This window comes from Pantherophis guttatus, chromosome 1, assembly GCF_059756535.1.
Source record: "Pantherophis guttatus breed Tessera chromosome 1, ASM5975653v1, whole genome shotgun sequence".
Classification (NCBI taxonomy): Eukaryota; Metazoa; Chordata; class Lepidosauria; order Squamata; family Colubridae; genus Pantherophis; species Pantherophis guttatus.
In genome coordinates this window covers 167,383,064-167,409,455 of record NC_142063.1, presented here as the reverse complement: position 1 = coordinate 167,409,455, position 26,392 = coordinate 167,383,064, and the positions used below count along the sequence as shown (strand labels likewise).

General features: G+C 38.5%; 1 protein-coding gene and 1 long non-coding RNA gene across 2 annotated transcripts in view; one reads left to right on the top strand and one right to left on the bottom strand.

Annotated features, from left to right (window-relative positions):
* The window catches only part of PLCL1 (phospholipase C like 1 (inactive)), a 242,434-nt gene extending 231,553 nt beyond the window's left edge, over positions 1-10,881 (bottom strand). The window contains exon 1 of the mRNA XM_034430151.2: positions 9,925-10,881. Coding sequence (XP_034286042.2) covers positions 9,925-10,188 — 264 coding nt within the window. The 5' untranslated portion in view covers positions 10,189-10,881. The remainder of the gene's footprint in view (positions 1-9,924) is intronic.
* An 86-nt stretch (positions 10,882-10,967) lies between these two features.
* LOC117674980 (uncharacterized) lies at positions 10,968-11,677 on the top strand. The gene is made up of 2 exons (XR_004594074.3): positions 10,968-11,181; positions 11,488-11,677. It is a non-coding gene; the product is annotated as an uncharacterized LOC117674980 (long non-coding RNA).
* The last annotated feature ends 14,715 nt before the right edge of the window (positions 11,678-26,392 follow it).

Sequence of the window (26,392 nt, the reverse complement as noted above, 5' to 3'; positions counted from 1 at the left end):
AACAATTGCTTGGGAAAGTGTAAAATATTGAAATAAAAAAGTCACATCAGGTAAATGGGCTGTGATATGTATTACGTTCCACATTTGTGAACCAGATGTTACAGTATTAGGATAAAGATTTAGAGTGGTTTTAGTCTTCTTTTTTAAATCTTTGATATTTTATCTCTTTCCATCACTGATGCAGCGCTAACCTTTGTTTTGTTTTATTCTTTTCCTAGGGGAAAACAAGCATTTTATTTCCTCTATTCCAATCTTTCTTCCACATAGCCAGTGAGCTCAGTAATTAGGGATGCATGTATTGGAGATAAAAGCCCGCGCTCTAAGTGAGGATCGTTCCTATTTTAATATACCAGCATACGGTATATCACAAATTCCTGAATTTTATACAAAAACATATGACAACCAACTAAAAAATGAAAGAAAGAGAAGGGAAAGGGAATGCCTGGACTCTTTGCTTCTTTTGGCAAATTTTAATTTCCTTCATCTTTGAATTTGCAGCAGAGGTGCCAAGAAAGATGGAAACTATAGGAGAATTTAGTACTGTAGTATGGGTGTATATGCAAACTGTATCCATTTGAAAACCATAGGAAAGATCATAGCGTTGGTGATGATGACTTGGAGTGGAAGTGATGACAATGATTTATAAACTGCAGAATTTGTAGATAAAAGTAGACATCCACTTTTCTGTGGAAAATTACTAACTAATGAATTGAAAGATCTATTTTGTGACATTCCTTCCCAAAGATATCCTGAGAGGCCCGGGATTTTTTCCTATGATAATTTTTTGCTCTGAAATTTTAATTAAGGATTATCCCAATATAATTTAATTGAAAATTGAAGTAAATGAACAGTTCTATATTAAAATAAGTCTAAAATTACAATAATTTATTAAATTTCTCTTTATAAAGGTGAAATGCCATTTAAATATTGCTGACACAGGCCATTTTTTAAAGAAACACTGAATTCAGCAGAAACCCTTGTTAAGGGATATGTTCCCAAACATCAGCAAAACTGAACGAATATTGAGTAATTGCATCACAGCTTCCTATTTTAAAGAAAGTGCTGAAAACCAAAAGAGATAGTTGTCTTGACTAGAGAATTAAGCTATCTATGACTCTTAACAAATATTCAATCTCTTTGAAGTCAAACTTGTACTTGTAAACAAGTACACAATATCAGAAAAGTTTCATTTCTATCTTAACTGCATTTTGAAGAGAGGAAAGTTGATAAAATCTGAAGCCCAAGAAAGAGAGAGAGAGACATACAAAGTTCCCTGTCTCTTACATTTAGACACTCACTTAATTAACAATACGACATATAAGAATCAGACCCAGAAGTGTGAAGACCTTTCTTCTCTTCTATCTCTCAGGGTTTGTTCTAGTTGTCAGATAGGGTCGTCATACATCCACAGATTTGGTGCAGATTGTAATACAGTAAAATGCTGTTTACTGTATATTACTGTAAAATACAGTAAAATGTACTGTAAATGCTATTACAGTACAGTAATACAGTACTGCTGATATGGGATGGAAAAGAGAAGAACTTAATTTAAATAAAAAATTCATAACTGAATATTGAACACCTGTTGTGTTTAATCTTACTGAGTCCATCAGCACTACTTAACCCTATATATTTCAAAATACAATGAAGCAAGTTACACATCCAGGTATAGCATATGGAATCAATATCAGACAGAAGATATCATCATATGATATCAATATCAGTCAAACCCCACCCCCACCCCATTGAGATGATGTTGGTCCTGGACCATAAGACTTTTTGAAATCCTTTAAAAAGTGGCTTTTCCAGCAAGCCTGGGGATTCTCTGCCAACAGAAAGCCCATGCATTGGCTTGCATCATGTTTAATAACCTGAGGAGGTCCTTTTTGTCATCTTGGGTTATTCTTTATTTTTGTTTTGTTTTTAGTTTATCATTTTAACTTTTGGTTTTATTGTATACTGCCCAGAGTCACCTTGTATGAGATGGGCGGCCATATAAATTTCATAAAAAAATAAATCTACTATGGAGCAAAAAATATTCAAAGAAAAAAAAAAGAAACTCTTGCATGTTAGAAAGATGGCAAATCAATGAAAAAACAGACTAGATGGGGGCAGACCTATTCCTTGACATATTTAGAATTCATGAACAAAGTTTCTCAGGCTAGATATTTCAGAGTTTGATACATCTGGAAAACAGTTTGGAAAGGGCTAGTTATACTTGGTTTCAATATCAGGTTAGAAACCAAAATTTATTTATTTTATTTATTTATTTTATTAGATTTTTATACTGCCCTTCTCCCACTGGACTCAGGGTGGTGAACAGCCAAGAATAAAAACATCACATACAAAATTTAATAAAAAAAAAAAAAGAATTAAACAAATTTTGGCCCAATAAATCTAAAACACCCCAACTAAAATCAATTAACAATTAAAAATATCTGGGGGGGGGGGTTTAAGCCAGCCCGGCTTGATGAAATAAAAAAGTTTTAAGGGCACATCGAAAAGCACGGAGATCTGGGATCCTACATATCTCCGGGGGCAGGTCGTTCCAGAGGAGAGGTGCTGCCACAGAGAAGGCTCACCCCCTGGGGGTCACCAGCCGACATTGTCTGGCCGACTGCACCCTGAAGAGTCCCTCTTTGTGGGAGCATACTGGCTGGTGGGAGGCTATCGGTGGCAGAAGGCGGTCACTTAAGTACCCAGGCCCTAAGCCATGGAGCGCTTTAAAAGTGATAACCAACACCTTGAAGCGCACCCGGAAGATCACTGGGAGCCAATGCAGCTCGCGCAGGAGGGATGTCACATGGGAGCGCCCCATCGCTCCCATAATCCCCTGCGTGGCCGCATTCTGTTCCAGTTGGAGCTTCCGGGTGCTCCTCAAGGGGAGCCCCATGTAGAGAGCATTACAGTAGTCCAGGCGGGAGGTGACGAGTGCCTGAGTGACCGTGCGTAAGGAGTCCCGATCCAGAAAGGGACGCAACTGGCGAATCAGGCGAACCTGGTAAAAAGCCCCCCTGGCCACGGTAGTCATATGTTCTTCTAAAGACAGCCGTGCGTCCAGGAGGATGCCCAAGTTGCGAGCCCTCTCCGTGGGGGCAAGTAACTCGCCCCCAATAGCCAATGATGGCACCATCTGGCTATATCGGAACGCTGGAAGCCACAGCCACTCGGTCTTGGAAGGGTTGAGTCGGAGCCTGTTTGTCCCCATCCAGACCCGCACAGCCTCCAGGCACCGGGACATCACTTCAAGGGCATCATTGGGATGGCTTGGGGTGGAGATGTACAGCTGAGTATCATCACTGTACTGATGGAACTCCACCCCAAAACCACAGATGATCTCGCCCAGCAGCTCCACATAAATGTTGAACAGGAGGGGTGAGAGGACCGACCCCTGTGGCACCCCACAAACAAGGCACCTCGGGGTCGACCTCTGCCCCCCTGCCAACACCGACTGCGATTGGTCAGAGAAATAGGAGAACCACCGTAAAACGGTGCCTCCCACCCCCAACCCCTCCAACCGGTGCAGCATCATACCATGGTCGATGGTATCAAAAGCCGCTGAGAGGTCTAACAGGACTAGGATAGAGGAACAACCCCTATCCCGAGCCCTCCAGAGATCATCCACCAATGCGACCAATGCCGTTTCCGTGCTATGCCGAGGCCTGAAGCTGGACTGGAGCGGATCTTAAAAAAAGATCAGATCCACAAGATCACACGAAAAAAGTACAAGATAAAAAAATACATGCACTTATTTCTAAATCAAACTCAAAGTAGCCCATAGATTTGTCTTCCAAATGAAATCAGCATGACTATTAATCATGCAGTGAGTGTTACAGAGAAAAAGCATTGTTCTGCTAGGACATGCAGTGATTTTGTTTAGTTTAGAGAGGATTTTCCTATATTGGACTTTAAAAAGCAGTTTAAAATGAAGCAAAAACAAAACAAAAAAAGCCCTTCACTGATGCTTTTTTTCCCCATATGGATATAATGCATGTGAATTGTATAGTGTTAAATCTCCAATGTTTTGATAGATTAGGATGAAATTATACCTTTTTAAAACTTCAGTATATAGGACTTGGAATATTTTCATGTATAAAGGCCCACTTGAGCACTCTTAAGTAAGTATGAAAAGTTTTGTAATTTAATAAGAATTTCATTTAGGAAATATTCCATTATATTTTTGTCAATTAGTGGAAAGCATAAGGAATCCTAAAATCACAATTTAAAAAAATAACAGTGATTTTATTCTTTGCAGGTATTCATTTTGGTACTTATTGGGAGTTCTTTCATATTCAATATTCTTTTTCCTGTAATATAATGTTATTTCATATTCAACAGTATATTTCGGGGGGGGGGGGAACTATGTGGAATAAGCAAAAAAAAATCCAAACATACATAATAGCATTGCATACTGTATGACAATATTTTCAGCTAGATTTCACTAACCTCGTGGCCTCTACCTTTGTTTGACTTTAATTCCCTAAATCCCCCAGCCATCATTATGAGGATTCCTAGGCTGAAAAAGATAGATTGCACACAACCATCTTGTGAAGGATCTTAACTGAGAAATCAAGCTCATTCAGTAAAGTACATCGCTATATTGTACTCCAATCCAAATTTGAAGGTCAATTAAAGGCCTTAGTCAATTATCTACACTGCTTCCCAAACATTATAAATGCTGACATGCTGTACCACAAATGTTTTTTCCTTGATGCTGTGTAAATTTTCTGACATGACCAGGACTTTCTCCAGTTCACTAATGGGACTGTATAAAATATAATATTTCAGTCTGTGCTTTGCCCCCATCTATTTTTGTTCTTTCCTCACCTTTTTTTTGTTTTCACACACGGGAGAGGGAGCACATGTGCATGGGCAAAACAACCTCTCCCTCAAACTGACTGGAAAGGATACGGGTGTGAGCCTCAGGAGTGAGAAGGGAATTCTGATGTGGTGCGACTGTTTGCCCTATATCTTCAAAAGAAATAATGCAAAACTCTATTTGGACTGCTCCTTTTCAAACAAGAGAGAAGTTAATTGGTTCATTTTGAAAAATTCTCACCATTGCATTTTGGTGAAATAAAAGTACAACTTTAGTCTCAAATTGGCAGTTTTTGCATTTGGAACAGGCTGACACTGTAACAACTAAGCCATATTGATTATTTGATGTACAGTATATTATATCCTGGCACATGATTGTGCCACTCTATTAAGTTTATAATGTCAACTCTAAATTAGGAGTAATAGCATATTAAATTCAGAAATGTACAACCTCTTTCTTCCTCTCAAAAACTTGTAGCCAGAGAGATCTCATGCTTTATATTCCCAGAACACAACCTCAGAGCTGGAACCTATTTTTAATTCTATAAATATGTGAAAATAACATCAAGGCAAACTAGAGAACAGGAAACTGCTTTGGGTTAAAAAAATACTACCAACATGTCTAGTCACAAACATTTCTGTCATGCTAAATGTATTATTATTTTTAAAGAGCTATAACGATGCCTTAAACTTAATAGTGCTGAACTGTTTCAAGCAAATTTGAGGTTTAAATGTTGTGAAGATAGAAAAAGAAAGAGAGAAAAAGATAGTAAATACAAGATAGCATGTAGGTGAGCAACTGAAGTTACAAATACCACCAAGTGACTTATAAGTGCACTGTATCTCTACTTTTTAATACAGTACGCCTTAATTGTTTTGCAAGCATGATATGAGCTAAGTCTTCATTTTATTTGGAACTACAGTACATTGGAAAGAAAAGGGGTTTGAAGAAAGGGGTTCGAAATACATTCAGAAGAAGCAGATTTAAAGTGTACTGGATTGTTGGTTTCCTGGAAGAATTAAAAAGCTCTTAGAATGGAAAAAAAATTATTGAAACCATGCAAAATTGATTAGTCATGAAGATCAGAATGGACTAATTCTAAAAATTTAAATTCGACTAAGCAATTCATTTAAACTTTGACTACATCACCATTTCAACCCACATCAAAGGTAGATAGCTAGTTTCCAAAAAGAATGTAAATTGCACTGAGGTAGGAAATGAATGGGCATCCAAAAGCCATAACTATTCCATTTATAGCATTAGCTTCACCAGCATCTTTTAGCTCAGATATGGAATAATATATTGAAAAACTCCTAATATCATATAGGAATCTTTTCTTAACATTATTTATTAGAGTGGATTTTTATGCCATTCATCTCACTTCTTCTTCCATGTCTTGATCAAATTTTAAATTGCCAGAATGAAACCACCTTCTTGACACATTGTTGGCCAAAGTAAGTCATTATTGGTACATGTTTTTGGTAGTAGCTGTCATACCAGCAGATGGGCCAGGTTCTGCATCTCTCCACATTCACACAGAGTATTGTTATCTACTAAGAGCCTCCACTTCAGCATATTGGTTTTACACTTCAGCATTCAAACTCTCAAGTAGTATAAGGGAGGTCAGATCCTTCAGCCAGATCCTCCTTTAATGTTATTCCTTACTCGATGGTCTCCTTTCTCCATCTTTTAATTCAATTTTATTCTTGAATACCCTCAGGAATGCTTGTTCTTGCCATAATGTTTGTTCTTGCTGTTCCTGGATCTAAGTCTGTGGGCTCGGGTTTATGTCTGTTCAGAGGATATTGAGGATCATTCTCTTCCTTAGTTCTCTTGGCATCTGCTGCTACTTCTCTCCAGATCTTAGGTGGGGCACTGCCAGCGAGAGGATATATTTTCTTTGTTAGTGTAGGTTTGAGACATCCTGTCACTTAGTGTGCTACTTCATTGATGGTGATACCAACTTGTTTCGCGTGTGCAGATTGACCCCACACTGGAGCAGCATACTCTGCTGAGATACTTCACTGTTGGACAATGCTGTAGTCAGTTCCCCTGCAACATAACATCCAATTCTTCTCTACCCATCTCACCGATACAGAGACTCTGGACACCTTACAACAGGGGTCCCCAACTCTAGGCAGCAACCTATCTCCAGGCTTCAGCCCTTTGGAACTAGGCCACAGAAGTGGCAAGTGAGTGCATGTGTGCACACTCATCCCCACTTGTCCAAACAGTGGCTGTGCACGTACAGTCGTGCTCCATTTGCATGAGTGGCAGGCCCATGCTTAAGGAGCTAGGCTAATTTATACTATATTGCACCTATTCTGTACAGAATATTTACATTATGCTGCAGAGTTTACACTCAACTCAAGGCACTGGGTTTGGCCTTTAACTTCTAAATTGGCTTGATCCATGCTATCTGAAGGACTGCTTACATATGTAAGACTCGAACAGAGCAGGAAGATCAATATTTGACTGATCAATAACAGCTATTACATTGGCTGGTAGGGAGTATTGGGCTATCTCAATCAAAATTCAATGGTTTTAGAAATGCATCAATCATTACTGGTTCTCAAGGAACACTTTTAGGAGATATGATTAATAATGTATTTTAGAACCAGGCCTCATGGCAATTGTGAAATCCTTACTATGCTAAATTCTCCATGGCCTCTTAACCACTTCAGGGCTGACAGGATTCTAAATTATAGCAAAATAAAATTACTCTAACTTAATGCTAGGTACAAATATAGGGAAACAAATGAGTAGATGTCTCAAGCAAGCAAACTACATGATAGAAAAGTGATACTTTCCTAAATAATTTTGTGAAATCTTCCCTAGTGATTCTGCCTGCTTTCTCCAAACCAGTATTCTCCAGATGTATTTAAACTACAGCTCTCAACCTTGTTAACCAATACTGTATGGCTGTTGGAAAAGGTCAGCACCTTATTCTTCAGCACCTTATTCTTCAGAATGCATTGCAGTCCATGCATTACTCTCAGAATTAATGAAGGTGAATTCAATCACTCTTGCTCTCAAGTTATTGTACATAGGACTGCAACTTTGACCATTTAGATTCTCCCTAATATTTCATTCACTATCCCTTGATTCAAATTATTTTTCAGAAAAAAGGCAAAGAGGTACAAACATTAACCCTTCTAAAATCCTTATGAAACAATCACCCTATTTTTATACAGCAGAGAGACTGACTGGCTGGATAGATATAAACAAATTGAATTCAATCTTTTAAAACATTAGCTTTTAAAATCTTCTGTTGTAAATGATTAAAGGAAATTTCCCAGCATTTCTTAACTTGTCTTTAAAATAATTTATATAATTTTTTTTAACATTTTGTATTTGTAACTGCATTTGTAACAGCTAATTTCCTCCTTTTTAAATGGTGTCATTTTCTATCAACACAAACCTCTCCAGTGATTCTAGTGAAACAAATATTTCAGTATATTTCAATCAACAAAGCCTTTAATACATAATTTAAAAAATAACACATATATTAATCTTAGCTGATTCAGATTGTGTGAGATAATTGATTTCACTAAAGAGTTGGTGGTTGATTGCATTTGAATAAATGAAAAATGGGTGAATTTTGAGTGTGTTTACAGATTATTGCATAGGACACAAATGGTTTCACTTCTGCCTGTTTCTGCCTCATTACCTACAATCCTTCACATATGTACATCTATTTTGTTTTTTAAACTACTGTGGTTCTCTATATTTAACTAGGATTATTGTGCTTGATCATCCCCATACTGGTCCCCATTTAGTTTTTCTGCAACACCAGTAATGATTATAGATGTATCTACTACTGGTAGAGCATCTCTGATATGAGTCTACTTGCTTCTGTAATGATAAAGTAAGCTTAAATATACTTTTAGGTTTAAAAAAGATCTTAAAGAAAGTTATATATACATGGTATGTGCACCAGATGTTCCTAATATTTTAAGACATCATACAAATGGATGAATGCAGGATTTGGAGTAATTGATGTTTCCTTAGACAAAATAGCTTAATGTGATCTGTAGTACCCTCCAGATGTTTAAAGCACTAATAAAGATGACAACATGCCACAGAGAAATAAAGAAAAGGAATTAAAGCAAACTTAAAACTTTTACTCCACAGAATTCTCCTCTCTTACCCATTTACTTTTTCAGACTTATGAAAAGCAGTTAAAAAGCTATTAACACATACACTGTCATATTTCGAGAGTAATCATCTCACGTTCAAGATCTGATCTAGGAATTTTAAAAAAAAAGAGAGAACCGTCCCCATTATTCTGATGAAGGCCATGCGGGATTGCAACCCCAGAATGCCAGCCACCGTGTGCTCATCGGAAATGCTGGAAATTAAAACCCAAGGCATTTGAATGATATTTATTTGGCGAAGGTGGTCCTAACGGGGAAATCCTGGAAAGAACACAGACCCGTTGTACTGAAAGGGATGGACTGTTCCATTTTTCTTTTCTTTTTTTTAAAGATAATCCGATATAATTTTATTGGAAGCCCGTGCTCCTCTTTCTCTCTCTCTATCAGAAGCCATCGCAGAAGGGGTGAAGAGGTTCACCTCGGATAGTTTCTCCCTCCCCTCTTACCATCCTCTCTCTTTGAAATGAAATTACCGCCGATTCTCCTTCCCCTAAACCGGCATCTCCTAAACGGGGCTGAATATCAAATGCAAACTTAAAGAGCCGCTGCCACCCCAGGGGCTTCTAGCCAGCGTCGTTTCAATGTCCATTCCTCAAACCTCCCACCTAGGGCTTGAAATGAACTCCTAGTTTGACCTTCTCGGTGAGCGGCCGCACCGCTCCCGCAGAACAACACGCAACCTCGGCTTCGCCATTTGACGCTCGCTCCTTCCTTCCTTCCTTCCCCACCCACCGCCCTCCTGCACTCCCCGGGTGCTTGTTTTCAAGGCGAAGACTCCCTCCGGGGCTCCGCGACCCGATCTGCTTCCCACCGCGGTCGAGGAAAGCGCCCAGCGGGCATCTCTCGGCTGCCCGATCGCCAGCTGCTACCTTTGCCCAGGTCAGGACAGCATTGGGCGCGTCCCCGAATCCCGGCACCTCAATGCAAGGCAAAGCCATCTGAACGTACCTTGATAATACTGCTCCTCCGAGGGGTCGCCCGGGCCGCTTCCAGGAGCCCGGAGTCTGAGTCGGTTGCCAGGGTGCTGGCAAAGCGCTCCGCGGCGACGGTGCCGGTCCCGGCTAGCAAGACTCCGCTCCTCCGTTCCCTTCTCTTCCCTAGAGACGCCGCGGACATCTCAAAGGCTCCGGGCTCCGAAGACATCTCCGCGTCTTCCTCGCCCTTGGGAGCGATCACGGACGGAGGTTCTCGATTCCCCGAGCCTTGGGCCATGGCGGGTCTCCCGCTCCACCAAACGGAATCTCAACTTAGCGGAGGCCACTTCCACAAAAAGAGCGCGAGTCAGACCCCCTTTCACTGCAGTGCAGCGGACCCACCAAGTTTCTCCGGGAGAGTCATTGGGGTGGCGCGGTTCAAAATCCCCGGCTGGCTCGGTCAGCCCCAAGGCTGAGAGCGGCGGTGGCAGGGGAGGGGCAGGAAGGCGCTAAACTTGGACAATGAGGGAGTTTTCCAGCCGCAGAGAATTACAAAGCAACAGCCATCCCTCTCACACGCCCATCCAAACGGAGACTCTCTTTCTTGCCCTCTGAGATTAATACGTGCATCTCATACATATATATGTATACATATACATACATACATACATACATACATACATGAGACAGGTATATCTAGACAAAGAGGCTATATGCATATATAGATAGAGATAGGTAGGTAGGTAAGTAGGTAAATAGAGAAAGAGATAGACGCGCTGATCTCAAGTACGCGCCAAGGAAGACGCTCTGAGCCGTGCGAAGCCCGCCAACCAGCAGGAAGTGCAGCCGTTCGTACTCTTCTTGCCTGTGACAGAGCCCGACTGCTTTTGACAGACGAGACTGATAGACGTCAGCCACGGCCAGTAATCGCGGGAGAAGCGTTTTGACCGGAGCCGGCGCGGCCTATCGTTGTCCCGCGGGGCGTGGCCACGGCATATTGTGCGCGCGTTTCTGCGCGCGCGCGCACGGGGGGGGGGCGGTGTACATTGAAAGAGAAAGGAACGTGTTCTTCGCTGAGTGCGGGTCTCAATAATTGAACAGGCATTTACAATTACTTAATTTTTTTTTATTTCTATTGCTTGCAAGCTCCTTTGGTACTTGTTATACTGAAAGGCACTATAGAATAACAGCAATAAATAAATGTGACATGCAATAAAAAGTCTTAGACAGGTAGCCTACTGAACCGAGTAGATGGCAGATAATCCTCTTTGGCAGTAACCTCGTGGAAAAGGTATTCTTGTACTTAACCGTTGCGTCTTACTGTCATTTGATTGTGAAGGATACAGAGTTACAGTCCCTTCCAAAATGATTTAAAATGTAATCACATTTTAATAATTAAAAGTTGTCAACAGGTGATTCTCCCACACCTTTTCCAACCTGTTATATTCCAGCAAAGTTAAACAGCACCTCCCTTTGCCTCCTATAAACATGACATTCATCTATCTGGTAGAAGGACCACCACTCAAACCCTCGGCAAAGCTGAACTTAAAATGATAGGCCTGGACTTTTTCTTTCTTAAAGGCCTTTTTTTTTTCAGGAGGAAATGCTGCTTGGTGCAAACATTACCAGAAGTATCAGAATGGAACTACAGTATAAAAATAGCCTTTTTAGGGCCTTATGGATTACTATATCAGCGACCAATTCATATGATTGAGGATAGTAAAGTCCTCAGTCTGGCAAGATTTTGTCTAATGGAGTGGAACAATAAAGAACTCAGCTTGGAAAAATCACTAGGTGTCATTTTTGGTCGGGGCCTGACAAGCACATCAGTTGCTTAAAGGAAAGGTTAAAACACTTTTGCCACACACAAATGTGTAACTTTGGATCATTTTCCTCAAAAAAATCAATGAAGAAGTATAATGGTTTGGATTCATTTGTTTAATATGTACTTTTAGGACTTGTATGGGGAACATGTTTATGAAGAAATATTGAAAGTTTTCACACACGTTTAAGGACTACTGTATAACATGCTTTCATGTTCCAGCATGCAGGCATCTGCCTTCTGCCTTCAGAGCAATCTTCCATTTACAGTATGCTGCACAAATCTACTCTGTTAGCAATATGGCTGGAACCAGCATACCAGTTGGAGGCCCATCTGACCACAACCTCCACCTACCAGGCAGCAATACCTGCATTTGAGAAATGATTAGTGGTAGACAATTCTTGGGAACATCTTTGCTTTTTAAAAATTATCTTTGTGGCATACAAATTTTCTGGAGAAATGAAATTGATTTTTCCCGCAGTTGTAGGAAGTTTTCAAGCCAATGATCAGGAATGATGGATTGCAGTCTAATAATTGAAGGCCGTAATTTGATTATCAATGGCATAATTTAAAACAAGTGAAATCTCAACTGAGCCTATAGTGTTGGATTGACATGCAAATGGGAGGAGAAAGAACACCCATTTTCTCAATTACTTCCAAGTTAATTGAGAAGTGTTATTGTTTTTGTCTTCACATTGTGCTTCCGAGTGTAATATTTTTAAGTGATCCAGACATCTATGATGAATGCCCTGCTTATTTAATCACAAAAATCAACCATCGAACAGATAGATTAACTGTAAACAGATAGATTAACATCAAAGTAAACTGAAAAGAGAGCAACATATAGGAACATGTAGAAATCTGCAGATTAGTTATACTATACTTTAAGAATTATTATGGTGATGTGAGGGGACAGAATATCAAGTGGCATTTTAGTACACTGCAAAGTCATCAATACTGTAGATCTGACAAATTTCTTTCCTACATCAGCTATTCAACTGATGGAGCAGGAGTCAAATTATTATAACCAAGAGGACAAATCTAGTACAGATGTCAGAATTGTTTGAACAAAGTTATCACACCAGAATAAACATGGGCATGGGTTCTAAACCTTAGGCAGAGATCATCATTACCTGTACATTCAGAAGGGTAGCCAGTTAGTCTGTTGCAACCAGTGACTACATTGGAAGCTGAAAAACCCAAGGCTGTATATTATCACAAGATTGTTTTATTATTTTGGACAGATACCTCCATTTCATTGCTTTAGTTCAATAAAACTGCACTCGCCTGTCAGCAGTCTTCATTTATTAAAGCACAATCTACTCCAATATCTCTAATAATAAGTTTATATTCACCAGCAGTGGAAGAATAGAACCTATTAAAGAATTTCAAAATGTGATATTTGTCAAAATAATGCGGCCTTTGCTTTCTCGGCCACTGCAAGTTATTTTATTCTATTTTTGTGAGATAGAAATTAAAAAAATTATATAATTTAGAAAATGCAGTTAAGGCTTCAGTTTAACCTGTTAGTCATGCATTTTTGCTAAATGTTGATTGAAACATTGTGTTTTAGTTTATTTACACTAATAACTACAATTCTCCAAACAGTTTAAAGTTATTTAAAACAGTAAGATTGTCAAAATAATACATTAATACAATTTATATAAATACATAATTTAATGAACAAACATTAATAAAACATAAAAATAAAAAAACAAAAAAACAATCTTGCTAGCAAAATGTTGGGGCCTAAAGTATTATTATTGTAATTATGTTAAGGAATGGTTTTATACAGTGCTGGGATTCAAATAATTTAACAACCGGTTCTCTGCCCTAATGACTGGCTGAGTGGGCGTGGCCATGGTGGGCATGGCCAGGGGGGTGTGACAGGCAGCACTCGGCCTCCTGCACCCCTCTGGGAAGAAAAACGGGCCACAGAGAGGCTGCCTCCCGTGCCCTATTTTGGGCTTAGTAGGCCTCCCTGCAGCCTCCTGGGAGCAAAAACAGGCCGCAGGGTGCTGTGCTGCACCCCACCCAAGCCCCATTTTGGACCCTGTACTTACCTGGGATCCAAAACAGGCCATGGGGGTAATCCTGGAAGGGAGAGGGCAGGAAGGGGTGGGGCCAGCCAGCAATTTAACAACTTGTTCGCCCGAACTGGCTGAATCCCACCACTGGTTTTACAGTAATCTAACCATAGATGTTTTAAGTTTTGGTATTGTAGACTGTAAGCTGCTGAGGATAATTTTGATTTAGAAGAATAGACCTATGTTCAATAAATAAACAAAATTAAAATGTACTATAAAAATCCTGAGATAAGAAAATTAAGCCACTTACTGCATTCAACATATTATTGTCATGGATTACAAATTTTAATTTTAATAAATCCAAAGTAGAGGCTGCTCTGGGTTCAGATAACATAGTAAGCCTACTTTAACAACTTCATATGACAGGGGAAGGAGAATAATGATGGCTTACATCAATTTGACTTTTGAGGCTTAATGAGTTGTCTGAAGACAGCCATAGGAATGTAGTATCAATCTATATGTCTGTGATGGTGAACCTATGGCACGCAGCGCTATCTATGTGGGCATGCGAACCATCTCCCCAACTCAGCTCTGCTGCGCATACGTGTGCACCTCCCACCAGCCAGCTGGTCTACAGGTCTCTGCCACGCATATGCGGGGGGGCGCATGCAGGGGGTCACGTGTGCATACGGGGGGCATGGGTGCTGTTCTGTCCCCAACCACATGCACACACACCAACAGACGTTCAGGAGTTAAAGACCAAACCAGCCGGCAAAATCCTTTTCCTTAAGATAACGGAACTTGGCAACAACCTAGTGGCTGCCTGCCAAGAGTTTATTATTTACAAAGAGGAGAGATAACTTCTCCCCACTTCTGATACATCAAAAGAAACAGCTCAAGACTTCCGGTTGGCGCCATCGTCGTTGCTAGACGGTCTCTTTAAGACTGCCAGCCCCGCCGCCCGTAAAGAGCCGCCTCTACAGCTGAGAGGCGGCTTGAAAAACCACGTTCTTGAAGAAACGGGAGGAGAGCCGGCGAGACCAGGTAGAGCCCCCTGTGAAGTCCCCAGATTGTCCTTTTTGCTTCTGGGGTGGAAGCAGGGTGAGGCTCCCTATCCAGCTCGCCAAGGCTCCAGACTCCAGGGACAACTCTGCATCCAGCAGAGCCAGACGACGTGACCAACATAACCAGCGAAATCCAAAAGAATTATCAAAAATAAACAGGGTGGAATCTGGACTTGAAATTCAAAACTGCAAGTATTTGTATTAGCCCTGTGATTGAACTTAAAACGGACAAGTGAAAGTTTGCTAAAATGGCGTCCGGCTTCAGCGATAGGAAAAAAGCTGAAAGCGAAAGTGGATTTGCCTGAGTGTTTTAATACGTTACAAAGTATCTAAAGTAATAGCGCTGGCTAGAAGAAAAGGGAAAAGTTTTTTTAAAAGTGATTCTGATCTGTTCCTTCTCCGTTAAGAGATTTGTTTAAAGCTGGGGAAATTTCTGAGAGGATTCTGTGGTGAAAAGGGAGGACTTCCTTTTTAGAAAGAATCAGACTGCGTGGCAAAATGGCTTCAAAGCAGACAAAGCCAGCCAGTAAAGCTGCAGGGGGGGGAGCGTTCCCCCACTCACAAGTCACAAGAGCAGCTATTAAGTTTGCAGACTCAGAGCCAAGCACAGGAGACTGGTTTTAAAGATTTGAAGGAATTTATTGCTGCGGCTCTGATGAATCAAAATGAAGTTTTGGACCAGAAATTTGAAAAATCTCAACAGGAAATTAAGGAGGTGGTTCAAGAAAAGTATGACAAGATGAAGCGTGACATACTGACAGTTGTGACTGGCTTGTCAGAAGTAGTTGTTCAGATTGATAAAAAAGTGGAAGAACTTAGTTCAGAAGTAGAATCTAAAATGAAGGAAGCTGATTATAATATTTCTAATATTGACAATAAAACGCAAAGGATTGAAAATGAGGTGACAATGATGCAATTTAGATTCATGGAGTTTGCTGTAAGACTGAGAGGAATAAAAGAAAATAACAGAGAAGATTTGAGAAGGGTTTGTGCTGATGCCCTGGCTGTGATGCTAAAGGTTAGCCCTGAGGAGATTTTGTGCAAGATGGACAAGGTCTATAGAGTGAATTCTTGGGTGGCAAGGCAAAGGCAATTACCTAGAGATGTGGTGATCTACTTTACAGATAGAAGAATAAGAAATGATATCTTGCAAAAGTCTTTTGTTTCTACTATTCAAGTGGATGGAAGGGAGATTGGGATTTACAAAGAGTTGCCGCCTAAGATGCTAAGAGATAGAAAGGACTTTGGATTTTTGGTGACTGAATTAAAGAAACAACAAATTCCATTCAGATGGGATGCTCCAGTTGGCATAATATTGAGGTATCAAGGAGAGATATCGATTAAATACTGTTGAAAAAGCGGAAGATTTTTACTTCAATGTTTTTAAAACTGGCGCAACATCTCCACGTACATCCTCAGTGTTAGGTATAGAGGAGGGTGAGAAAGAGAAGCAATTTGAACAAGAGCTTGAAGAGCAGCGGAAACAGATGGAGGTGGAGGCAATGGAAACTCAAGGAGCAACAGGGGGTTTTTTGGATGAACCTTTGCTGGATCTTCCTTTAGAGGCTTTAGGTGGACCACCCAAAAATACAAGAGAAGTGGCAGTGGCTCTCGAGTTGATGTCGTATAAAGCTAAAGACCAGCGTATAACTCGAGCAGCTTATAAACAAATTTTAGAGAAACAACAACAGCAGAGATCTAAGCTATCGCAAGATAAGAAGGGAGTCAATGGTAAAGCACAAAAATCCGAAGCCATGGGAGGAGCTAAGCCGAAGACTACCAGTCTGGAACAGAAACTTCAGCAAATGCTCTTAACGCTTCAGGAGACTACAAATGACAATTAAGTTTTTATCTTGGAACATGAATGGATTGAATTCACCACAGAAAAGAAGGAAGATATTTCATTATCTGAGACAATTTAATAATGATGTTATTTGCCTACAAGAAACTCATATTAGAATACAAGATCAAAAATATTTGATAAATCCTAGATTAGGAGCACAGTTTATAGCCTCAAATTCGGAGAAAAAGAATGGTGTAGTGATTTATATAAATAAAAGATTGCCAGCAAAAATTTTAGAAGCAGATGACTGTGGGAGATATATAGCAATTGAACTTTCTACAGATAATAGTCCAATTTTGGTGATTGGAATTTATGCTCCTAATCAGCAACAAGAAATTTTTTATAAAACCTGGTATTCTAAAATATTACAATGGGACTATAGATCTATTTTACTTATGGGAGATTGGAATGGAGTAATAGATCCCAAAAAAGATAAAAAGAGTTTGGCAAAGTCATGTGTTAAATTACCACAGATCTTTTTTGATATGAAAGAAGATTTGGAATTGAAAGATATATGGAGAGTGCACAACCCAAAAGAATTGGACTTTACTTTTTTCTCAGACAGACATAGATCCTTCTCTAGGATTGATTTTATTCTACTTACGGCTGACTTACTCTTAAAAACAAAGAAAATAAAAATATTTCCGAGGACTTTAACTGACCATAGTCCAGTATGGATAGAAATAGAAATGGGAAAGAATGAGAGAAGATCGTGGAGAGTAAATGAAAATTTGTTTAGATATGAAAAGAATGTAAATGAACTTAAAAAACAAATGAAGGAATTTTTTGAAATGAACTTGAATAAGGGTACCCCTATTGAAATTGTTTGGGATGCGAGCAAGGCGTATAAGCGGGGGGTACTGATCCATATGAATTCTAAACATAAATCAAATCAACAAAGAAAAAGATTAGAATTGGAAGGAGAGATAAAGAAAAAAGAACAGTTGCTTATAAAGAACCCAACAGATGAAAAACTACAAGGAATTATAAAACTTTTGAAAGACCAATTTCAAATGCTCACAGCGGAACAAGTAGCAACTAATTTACAATTTGCGAAACATAATACATTTTGCAACGTTAATAAGTCGGGCAGGTGGTTAGCTTACATACTGAGGAAACAACAGAGTACTCGGACTATTGGCAGTATTGAGTATGGAGGGAAGGAAGTTTTTCAACAAAGACTAATCAAAGAAGCCTTCTTAGATTATTATACTAAATTATATGCCAAAGATGAAATACAGAATAAATTTATAAATAAATATCTAGAAGAAAGGAGAGTTATGAAAATTTCTAGTGATCAAAAGGAAAGAACGAGTTTACCAATAACAGCTGAGGAGATTATTGTTGCTATTAAACAATTGAAAACAGCTAAAGCTCCAGGAACGGATGGTTTAACTGCGGTGTATTATAAAACTTTACAAGCAGAAATGATTGAACATCTTAAAGACTTATTTTGTAGCATACAACAAGGGGGTAAAATACCCCCTTCATGGAAAGCAGCTTTTGTTTCTTTGATACCGAAAGAGGAAGTAGGTTCTATAAAATCGGAAAATTTTAGACCAATATCTCTCCTGAATACAGATTATAAAATTTTTGCAAAAGTATTAGCCAACAGATTAATGCCAGTTATTCAAGAGGTGATTCATCATGATCAAGCAGGATTTATAGAAGGCAGATATATGAAGGATAATGTGAGGCAAATTATAGATTTATTGGAATATCTTGAGACGAATAAACAGATCCCTGCAGTGTGGTGTTTTTGGATGCGGAGAAGGCCTTTGATCAAGTGAACTGGAACTTTCTATTAAAGACTTTAAGAAAGATGGACTTTGGGGATCAGTTCGTGCAGGCGGTTTCAGCAATTTATCAAGAGCAAACAGCACAAATTATCATTAATGGAAGCTTAACTACAAACTTCAGTATAGAAAAAGACACAAGACAAGGTTGTCCATTATCCCCATTGTTGTTTATTCTAACTCTAGAAGTCTTGTTGAACACAATACGGGACTCAAGCACTTTGAATGGAATAGTTGTAAGGCAAGAGGATTACAGAACAAGGGCATTTGCAGATGATCTGGTTGTTACCCTAACACGGCCGATGGAATCAATAATTCAGATGAAAGACATTATAGAAGAGTATGGTATGGTATCAGGATTTAAATTGAATCAGAAAAAAACCAAGATGATAGTTAAAAATATGACAGTTGATCAAAAGAAGGAACTTGAAAGGAAGGCAGGCTTTGAAATAGTACCAAAGGTGAGATATCTAGGAGTTCAGGTTGCAGATTCAAATATAAAACTGTTTCAAAACAATTATGAGGTGTTGTGGCGAAAGGTACAAAAGGAAATGGAAACTTGGAAAAAACTGCAGCTGTCTCTACTTGGAAGAATAGCAGCAGTTAAAATGAATGTTCTATCTAGATTTTTATTTTTGTTTCAAATGATTCCGGTGCTTAAAAGTGATAAACAGCTGATGGAATGGCAAAAAGGAGTGAATAAGTTTGTTTGGAATGAGAAAAAGCCAAGAGTTAAATTGAAAATTATGCAAGATGTTCATGAAAGGGGTGGTCTTAAACTTCCAAACCTACGATTGTACTATGAGGCAGCAGTGTTGACACAAGCTAGTGATTGGTTTGGAAGGACAAAGACTGGAATATTGAATATAGAGAGTTATGATCTTGAATTGGGTTGGCATGCATATTTATTCTATGAAAATAAAGTGGATAAAGTATTCAACAGCCACATGCTTAGAAACTCCTTGATGAGAGTATGGAAGAAGCACCGGTGTCGACTGGCGGCCCCTAGGGGGAGAGCCTTCTCTGTGGGGGCACCTACCATCTGGAATGAGCTCCCCCTGGAGATACGGAGGATCCCGGATCTGCGCACCTTCCGCCGCGCTGTGAAGACCTTCCTATTCCATCAGGCGGGCTTGGCCTAATATCTTCCCTTTTTAAATATGTAAATTTTAATCTGTTTTTAAATTATTGGGGTGTTTTAATCTGTCTGGGCCAAAATGATTTAATTTGATTTTATTGGTTTTTAAATTTTTTGTATCTATGTAATTTATTGTTTGGCTGTTCACCGCCCTGAGTCCTTCGGGAGTAGGGCGGTATACAAATCAAATAAACTAAACTAACTAAAACTAAACCAGTTCAAATGGGATTATAAAATACCGTTGTGGTTGGATTTTGGTCATATTATACGGAATATAAATATAAAGTCACTCGGGGGGGGGGGTTATACAAAGAAGTACTTTTTAATGATGGGGCAGATGGCAACTAAAGACATTAAACACACTGTTGGAAGAAGGGATTAATTTAACTTGGTTACAGTATAATCAACTTCAACTGAGATAGAGAGAAGATAAAAAAACTGGTTTAATGTTGCATGAAGAAGAATTGGTTAGACAGATAAAAGAGAAAGGCCCAATGCATATCAAGAGGGTTTATAATGTTTTGTTAGAAAGAGACTCAGAAAATGAACTGGTTAAAGATTGTATGATAAAATGGGCACAAAATTTTGCAGAACCAGTTATGATGGAAACGTGGGAAAAAATATGGGTTCAGAATGTTAAATTTACGCAATCACAGAATTTGAGGGAAAATTTTTATAAAATGTTTTATAGGTGGCATTTAGATCCTAAGAAATTGTCATGCATGTATCCTAATGTTCAACCAAAATGTTGGAGATGTGATTGTTTGGATGCTACATATTATCATATATGGTGGACCTGCAAGAAAGTGAAGGCTTTCTGGATAAAAATTTGGTGGGTTATGCAAGATGTTCTAAAGAAAAAACTCCAATTTTCTCCTCAATTGTTTTTATTGGGCATAGTTAAGGGTTTTTCAATGGGTGAAACAAAATTGATATTGTATATGGTGACAGCAACTAGGTTACTGATTGGTCAATATTGGGAAAGGGATGTTTTGCCTACTATTGAAGAATGGATTTTGAAGGTGACCAGTTTTGCAGAAATGGCGAAGATATCAGCATACTTAAAAGACCGGACTCAAGAGACTTATGTATGGGAGTGGAAGAAATGGATAGATTATGTGTAGAATAAATACCAAACTAGGAAGTACCAGATAGCTTTTAGTTGAATGTTGCGTAGAAATGTATAGTATATAGGGGGTAGAATAGTTTAATGTCATGTAGAAATGTATAGTACACAGGGGGGAGAATAGAAGGGCGGTAAAGTATGATATAATATGATTTGGATTTCACCTTGGGGAAGTCATGGGAGGAGGGGAGGGTTAGGGAGGGTTAGGGAGGGAAAGGGGGGGAAATGGGAAAATTTGTATTTGTAAAACTTTTTCAATAAAAAAAAAGAAAGAAAGAAACAGCTCAATAATTACGGAGTTAATCAAGTCCAGAGATAATCCAGATAAGTCTTATAGCAAAAGTCCGGCAATGCAGAATGGCGTGGAAGCTTTCAGCTTTGTTCGTCACAAGGTTTGACTGGCCACCACACTCTCTTTTATATCCTGTGGGGTATGGTCCAGTGACTCAGCCTAATCTCGGGCATGCCTTTTCTTCTGTTGCGCGCGCTTATCTCTGCGACACTGGCGTGGATCCAGCCAAGACTCATTACCCTCATCACTGTCCATCTGTTGCTGCGTGGACGTGCTTGGCCCCGGCCCTATCTCTTGCCCTTCGGCGGACACCGAAGGCATTGCCAGAGAGGAGGGTCCTGGAGAGGGAGGCCTTGTCAACTCCTCTTCTTCACTCTCGGAGTCCTCTCCTGCCGATGACACAGGCTCAGGTAATGGAGCCACAACAGGTGCATGTGGGTGGCACACAGGCATGCAGCAGCGCAAGGAGCATGTGGGAGCATGTGCACATGCCCAGGGATGTGGGACGCATGTGGGGGGTGCATGCATTGCATTTTGGGAGTTTGCATGTGCGCACGCACGCTTTGGGCACTCGGTTTGGAAAAGATTAGCCATCACTGCTATATGTCATATGTTAGCAGCAAGTAATGCATGTACCCCTGCAAATGTATATGGTTGATTTGATTTGGATTGATTTGGGTCATTACCTGATACAAAATAGCAATTATAAATCAGACCAATATTATAATTTCCTATTAGTACATTTTAGGTGAATGAAAAAATGCTATGTTAAAAAGCATGCAATGCAAAACATTATAAACAAGAATAGAACTTCCATATACTGCAGAACATATTACTAAGTAAAACTTCACTCAGCATGATTTGTATTTTTGCATTTATATTTTTCCATTAATTTGCAAACCTAGAAATAGAATACCTTTGTGACTGTATATATTCTGGATTAAAAGGATGCCCTTAATGTTTGCTAGAGGAGGATTGGTGGTAGAGAGTATTAGGGACCAAAATGGGCTAGATAATTATGAGAAATAGACAAGACCAAATTAATTATACAGATGGTGCAGAATTTTTCTTTTTTCTTGATTCTGGGCAGTCTTCATTTTTAAACCTAGTATGCTTATTATAAAGTTCATTTTATTGTTTTCACTGAATAAATACTGTAGAACTGTATCCATTTTGCAATTTTTTGCAATTGTAAATAAAATGCAGTGATGCAATCAAGCTAGAAAAAGAGTTGCTGAACCCTGTTTTAGAATGGTGGGGAGAAACACGGCACTTGAGATTTGTCATTATATCTTTTGATTGGTGAATTCAGCAAAGAAGATTTAAATTCTAGGCTCAGAATACATTATTTGAGTAATTGTTTTCCCTATGTTGCTCATTGCTCAGGTCAAACACTAAATGCCTTCTACTCAAGAGTTCTAAAAAGAAAAAAAATATTTTGCAAACAAGGCAAGAATATTGTGCATTAAATTAATTGTGCATTAAATGAGGCAAGTCCCATGCAAGGGGTGCAACGCCCTTTTTTATAGCCATGTATAACAACTACTTTGCAAATACCTAATTCTATAAATCTCAAGTTTAACTTTCCAAATATGGTATAGCCCCGATTTCTCACTTTCTAACTGGTGTGCTTTATCTCGTTGTTGGAATCATAACAGTTTCTTCTCATTCCTTTTTAACCTGTTTGCGTGACTTTCTCTCGCCTCTCTATAATGTTGACATACTACCTTCCCTTCTAAAATGGTATTAGTTTAGTTTTTTTTAATAACTACTGCCTAACAACACCTAGGAGATGAACATTAGAGAATATTTGGGCCAAAGCAGTTTTAAAAAAACTAAAGACCTTTAATTTAAACATTACAGTGCTTTGCTTGATACTTGTTTTCATTCTTCTCTAAATAAAATTCCTTCATTTATTGATCCTGGACTGTCTCTTCTGGAATGTGCATTTTAAAGGCTAAATATCTACTTTGAAATGAAGTATCAACATAGCACTTTAAAAAAAAACATTTTATAATTTGGAGAATGCACACGTTGCAACATATTTTTTTCTACAGGTGATTCCTTAACTGACAACCTAGATTTCTAATACTTCTTGTTTATTGATTTTCCGTAAAAGAATAGCAATGATGGAACATTCCTGACAGTGTGCATTTAAAATGTATCCAACCGCCAGACATAAATGTAATCAAATCAGTATTACTCTCTAAGGAAACATTATAGGTCAGACTTTGACTAAGAGATGTTAGAACATAAGGAGAAAAAAAATATTAATAATAAATCATGAAGAGCATTGTAACTGACAATCTTTAATGGCTATTACACAAAACAGCTTTAAAACAAAATAATCTAGAAATGAAATGATTTTTCTGATTATTTTTTGTAACTGCAGTTATAGCATCCAAATCAATATAAATATCTTATGCTATCCAAGATTGATTGTAAGTGTTCTAAAACATAACTAACATGTTTCCAGCCACCATTTCCCGTAGGAAAAGTCGTCCTCATCATCCCTTAGTCTTCAACTAAAATATGTTTTCAAAACAGTTTACAAAGATGTATAGGTTGGTCTCTGCCTTTTTCCTTCACTAATTATGTTGCAATTAGGTTCCCCTACTCCTTGATATAATGCTTTTCCTGAGAGGCAACAAAGGGACACTTAGTCCAATGGCCAATGGGGGAATATAGCAGACCTTCTCCTTTAGTTCTGCAGGCAACTAATCATTCAAGCTGAATGTTTTTTCCTGAGAAAATTAGTTCCTTGCAGCTGCTTTGTTTCTGGGAAAAGGACAGAGCTAGGTTATATTGTAATTCATCATTTTACTGATATAAGAAGATGAAGAGAGTTGGTAACTCTCAAGTTTTACCCAGCTATAAAAATGGATTGTCAGTAACCTTACACATCAAATCTAGCAGATACAGGAAACAATTAATGGCTTTACTAGAGCTTTATAATGATGGTTTAATTGGGTGAGAAAGAGAGAACACACAGGCAGATCGCTTAATTATAATTACATTTTTGTAAGTACTTATTGCTCTGTTAGGTTTGACGTGTCCACAGAGATTGAGCTTCACTTTTTTTCTTCTTATGACATTCAGTGGCTAAGAAAGAGAATGAGAAACTTTAAGTTGAAATTTTAAAATGTCTTTTCATTGCATATATTTCTAACAGTATTAATGTTACGTTGTATTATTTTTAATTGGCAGAGAGTTAAGCATATGCTTTACTTTATGCTGTTTAACAATCAATGAGACAGATTGTCATTAAGTCCTGAAGACCACCAGGTGGCTTTACCCAAGAAAAGTATGATAGTCATAAGGACACAACCAGGATCCTTATAGGGGCCAGAGTAGAACCGTTGCTGGTAAAGGGAATTTGCTCTGCTCGTTTGCTCTTCCCGGCTAAAGTAAAGATCATACTAGCAATAGCCAAGTTTACTAGCCAAATAAATTCTGCCCTACTCAGGAACAAGGACCATAAACTGCTATTCGGACAAAAGTTTCACGGAGAAAGATCAACTAGCACAACTGTATGAATTGATGCAATTATTGTTTATCATTTCTTATTGGCCCTGAATCCCTTTTTCTCCATTTTATGTCCACTCTTTTCTTCTGCATCTCTTATATATTTTGATTTTTAAATTGTAGCTTGAGGGCAGGACCAGTCTGGGTCTTTTAATTGGAGCAAATCACAAGACATCATTTCAAAACAGCAATATACAGTATGAGACTGCAAATCAAATGAGTGAAGGTTTTAGGAATCTAAGCACTTATTCAGCCAAAATCCAACACGGTGACATTTACAGGGTTTCCAGACAGAATGTTTAGAACTGCCAGTATTATGATAATAATGATAATGCAGCTCTTCCACCTTTTACTCCTTAATGGTTTGATTGATCAAGAGGGAAAGAGGAGGAAACAATCCAAACTTTCCATAGGGTTACAAATGGAAGATCACATAATCTGCCTCCCCTCAACAAAATGAAGACTGCAAAATAAAAGCCTCTTCTGGATATATCTATGCAAACAAACAAAAAAAACCCCATATGGTTCAGCTCATCTGAATTGCATTCAAGTACAAAAGGAAATGCTATACAGAGCTACTGTTGCACCACATTGACCAGCCAAAACTGTCAGTGTTTTAATATTTTAAAACTTTGAAGGCCAATAAGGAACATTTTTAAGGGCTTCACAATGTAAGAGTTCACATAAGAGAAAATTATCATGAGCAAGATTGCCCCCTAGCTTTGATTTGCAAAAAATTAGCACACTGATGTTGCTCAAAAAGAATAATGTCCACTTTCAGTTCTTATATTTTCAGGTTTGTCTATTATTATCATGCCATAAGTCTTAAAATCATGAGAAACGTAAAGTAGAATGCTATTGATCTTAAATGTTAAGAACATGGGAACTGTAGTTAGCCTGGGACTATACATATCACTTCAGTTGTCTGCAGAGAAATAGATAAGATTGCACTTTTGATCTGAAAATTTAGAGATTTATCTGTATATTTAACTATTTGGCATATTCATTTGTTATGTTAAATATTTTAATTTCTCTTTCTTTTTTCAAATAATATTATTTAAATAAGATTATATTATATAACTAAAGTGTTTATAACCACAGAGCAAAGAAATACATTTACAAAAAAATAATAATAATTGAAAAGAATCCCATCTCACCCCTATGGCTGGTATGTGTCTTCCTCCATCTTGGCTCCTCTGGTAGAGGAGGAGGCTTGGGAGTTTGAGGGTTCTGCACAGTATCTTTGTCAGATGTAAATGCCTTATTCTCTAATGTGTAAATAGTATATGAACAGGGTATCAGGGGTTAATTTATTCTTCACTTCTTAATGTATTCATAGTTCACCACTCCCATGTCTAGCTCCACCCATTGTATATATAAGGAGCTGTTTGCCCCTTTTTCCTCGCTTCTATCTGTGAATATTCAGTGAATATAGAATGCCTAATGTAAATAAAAGGAGATATATTTAAACCTTTAACTCTTGCTAAATTTATTGAGTCTGATCCTGAAAATATTGCAACAAGCTGGTAGCAGAGGATGGTTAATTGACTCAATAAAAATTTAAAAAGAATGTCTAAGAGAGATAGGCCCAACACCAGGGCATACAGCAAAGAAATGGAAACAGAACAAGAAATAATCAACGAATCCACAAACGCGATTTCGAGAGAATCCGAAGAATACACCACTGAAGACGAAGAAATAATAGATGAAAATGATGACCAGGAGGAAATCGAAATAAAGAATAACGAACTCAGGTCAGAGATATTAAAACTATTGAAGAGCCAGAAGAATGATGAAAGCCTCATCGCGAACCTCCAAGATATGCTGAAGAACAGCGGAGCAGCGAGAGAGAAGCACATCACTAATGAA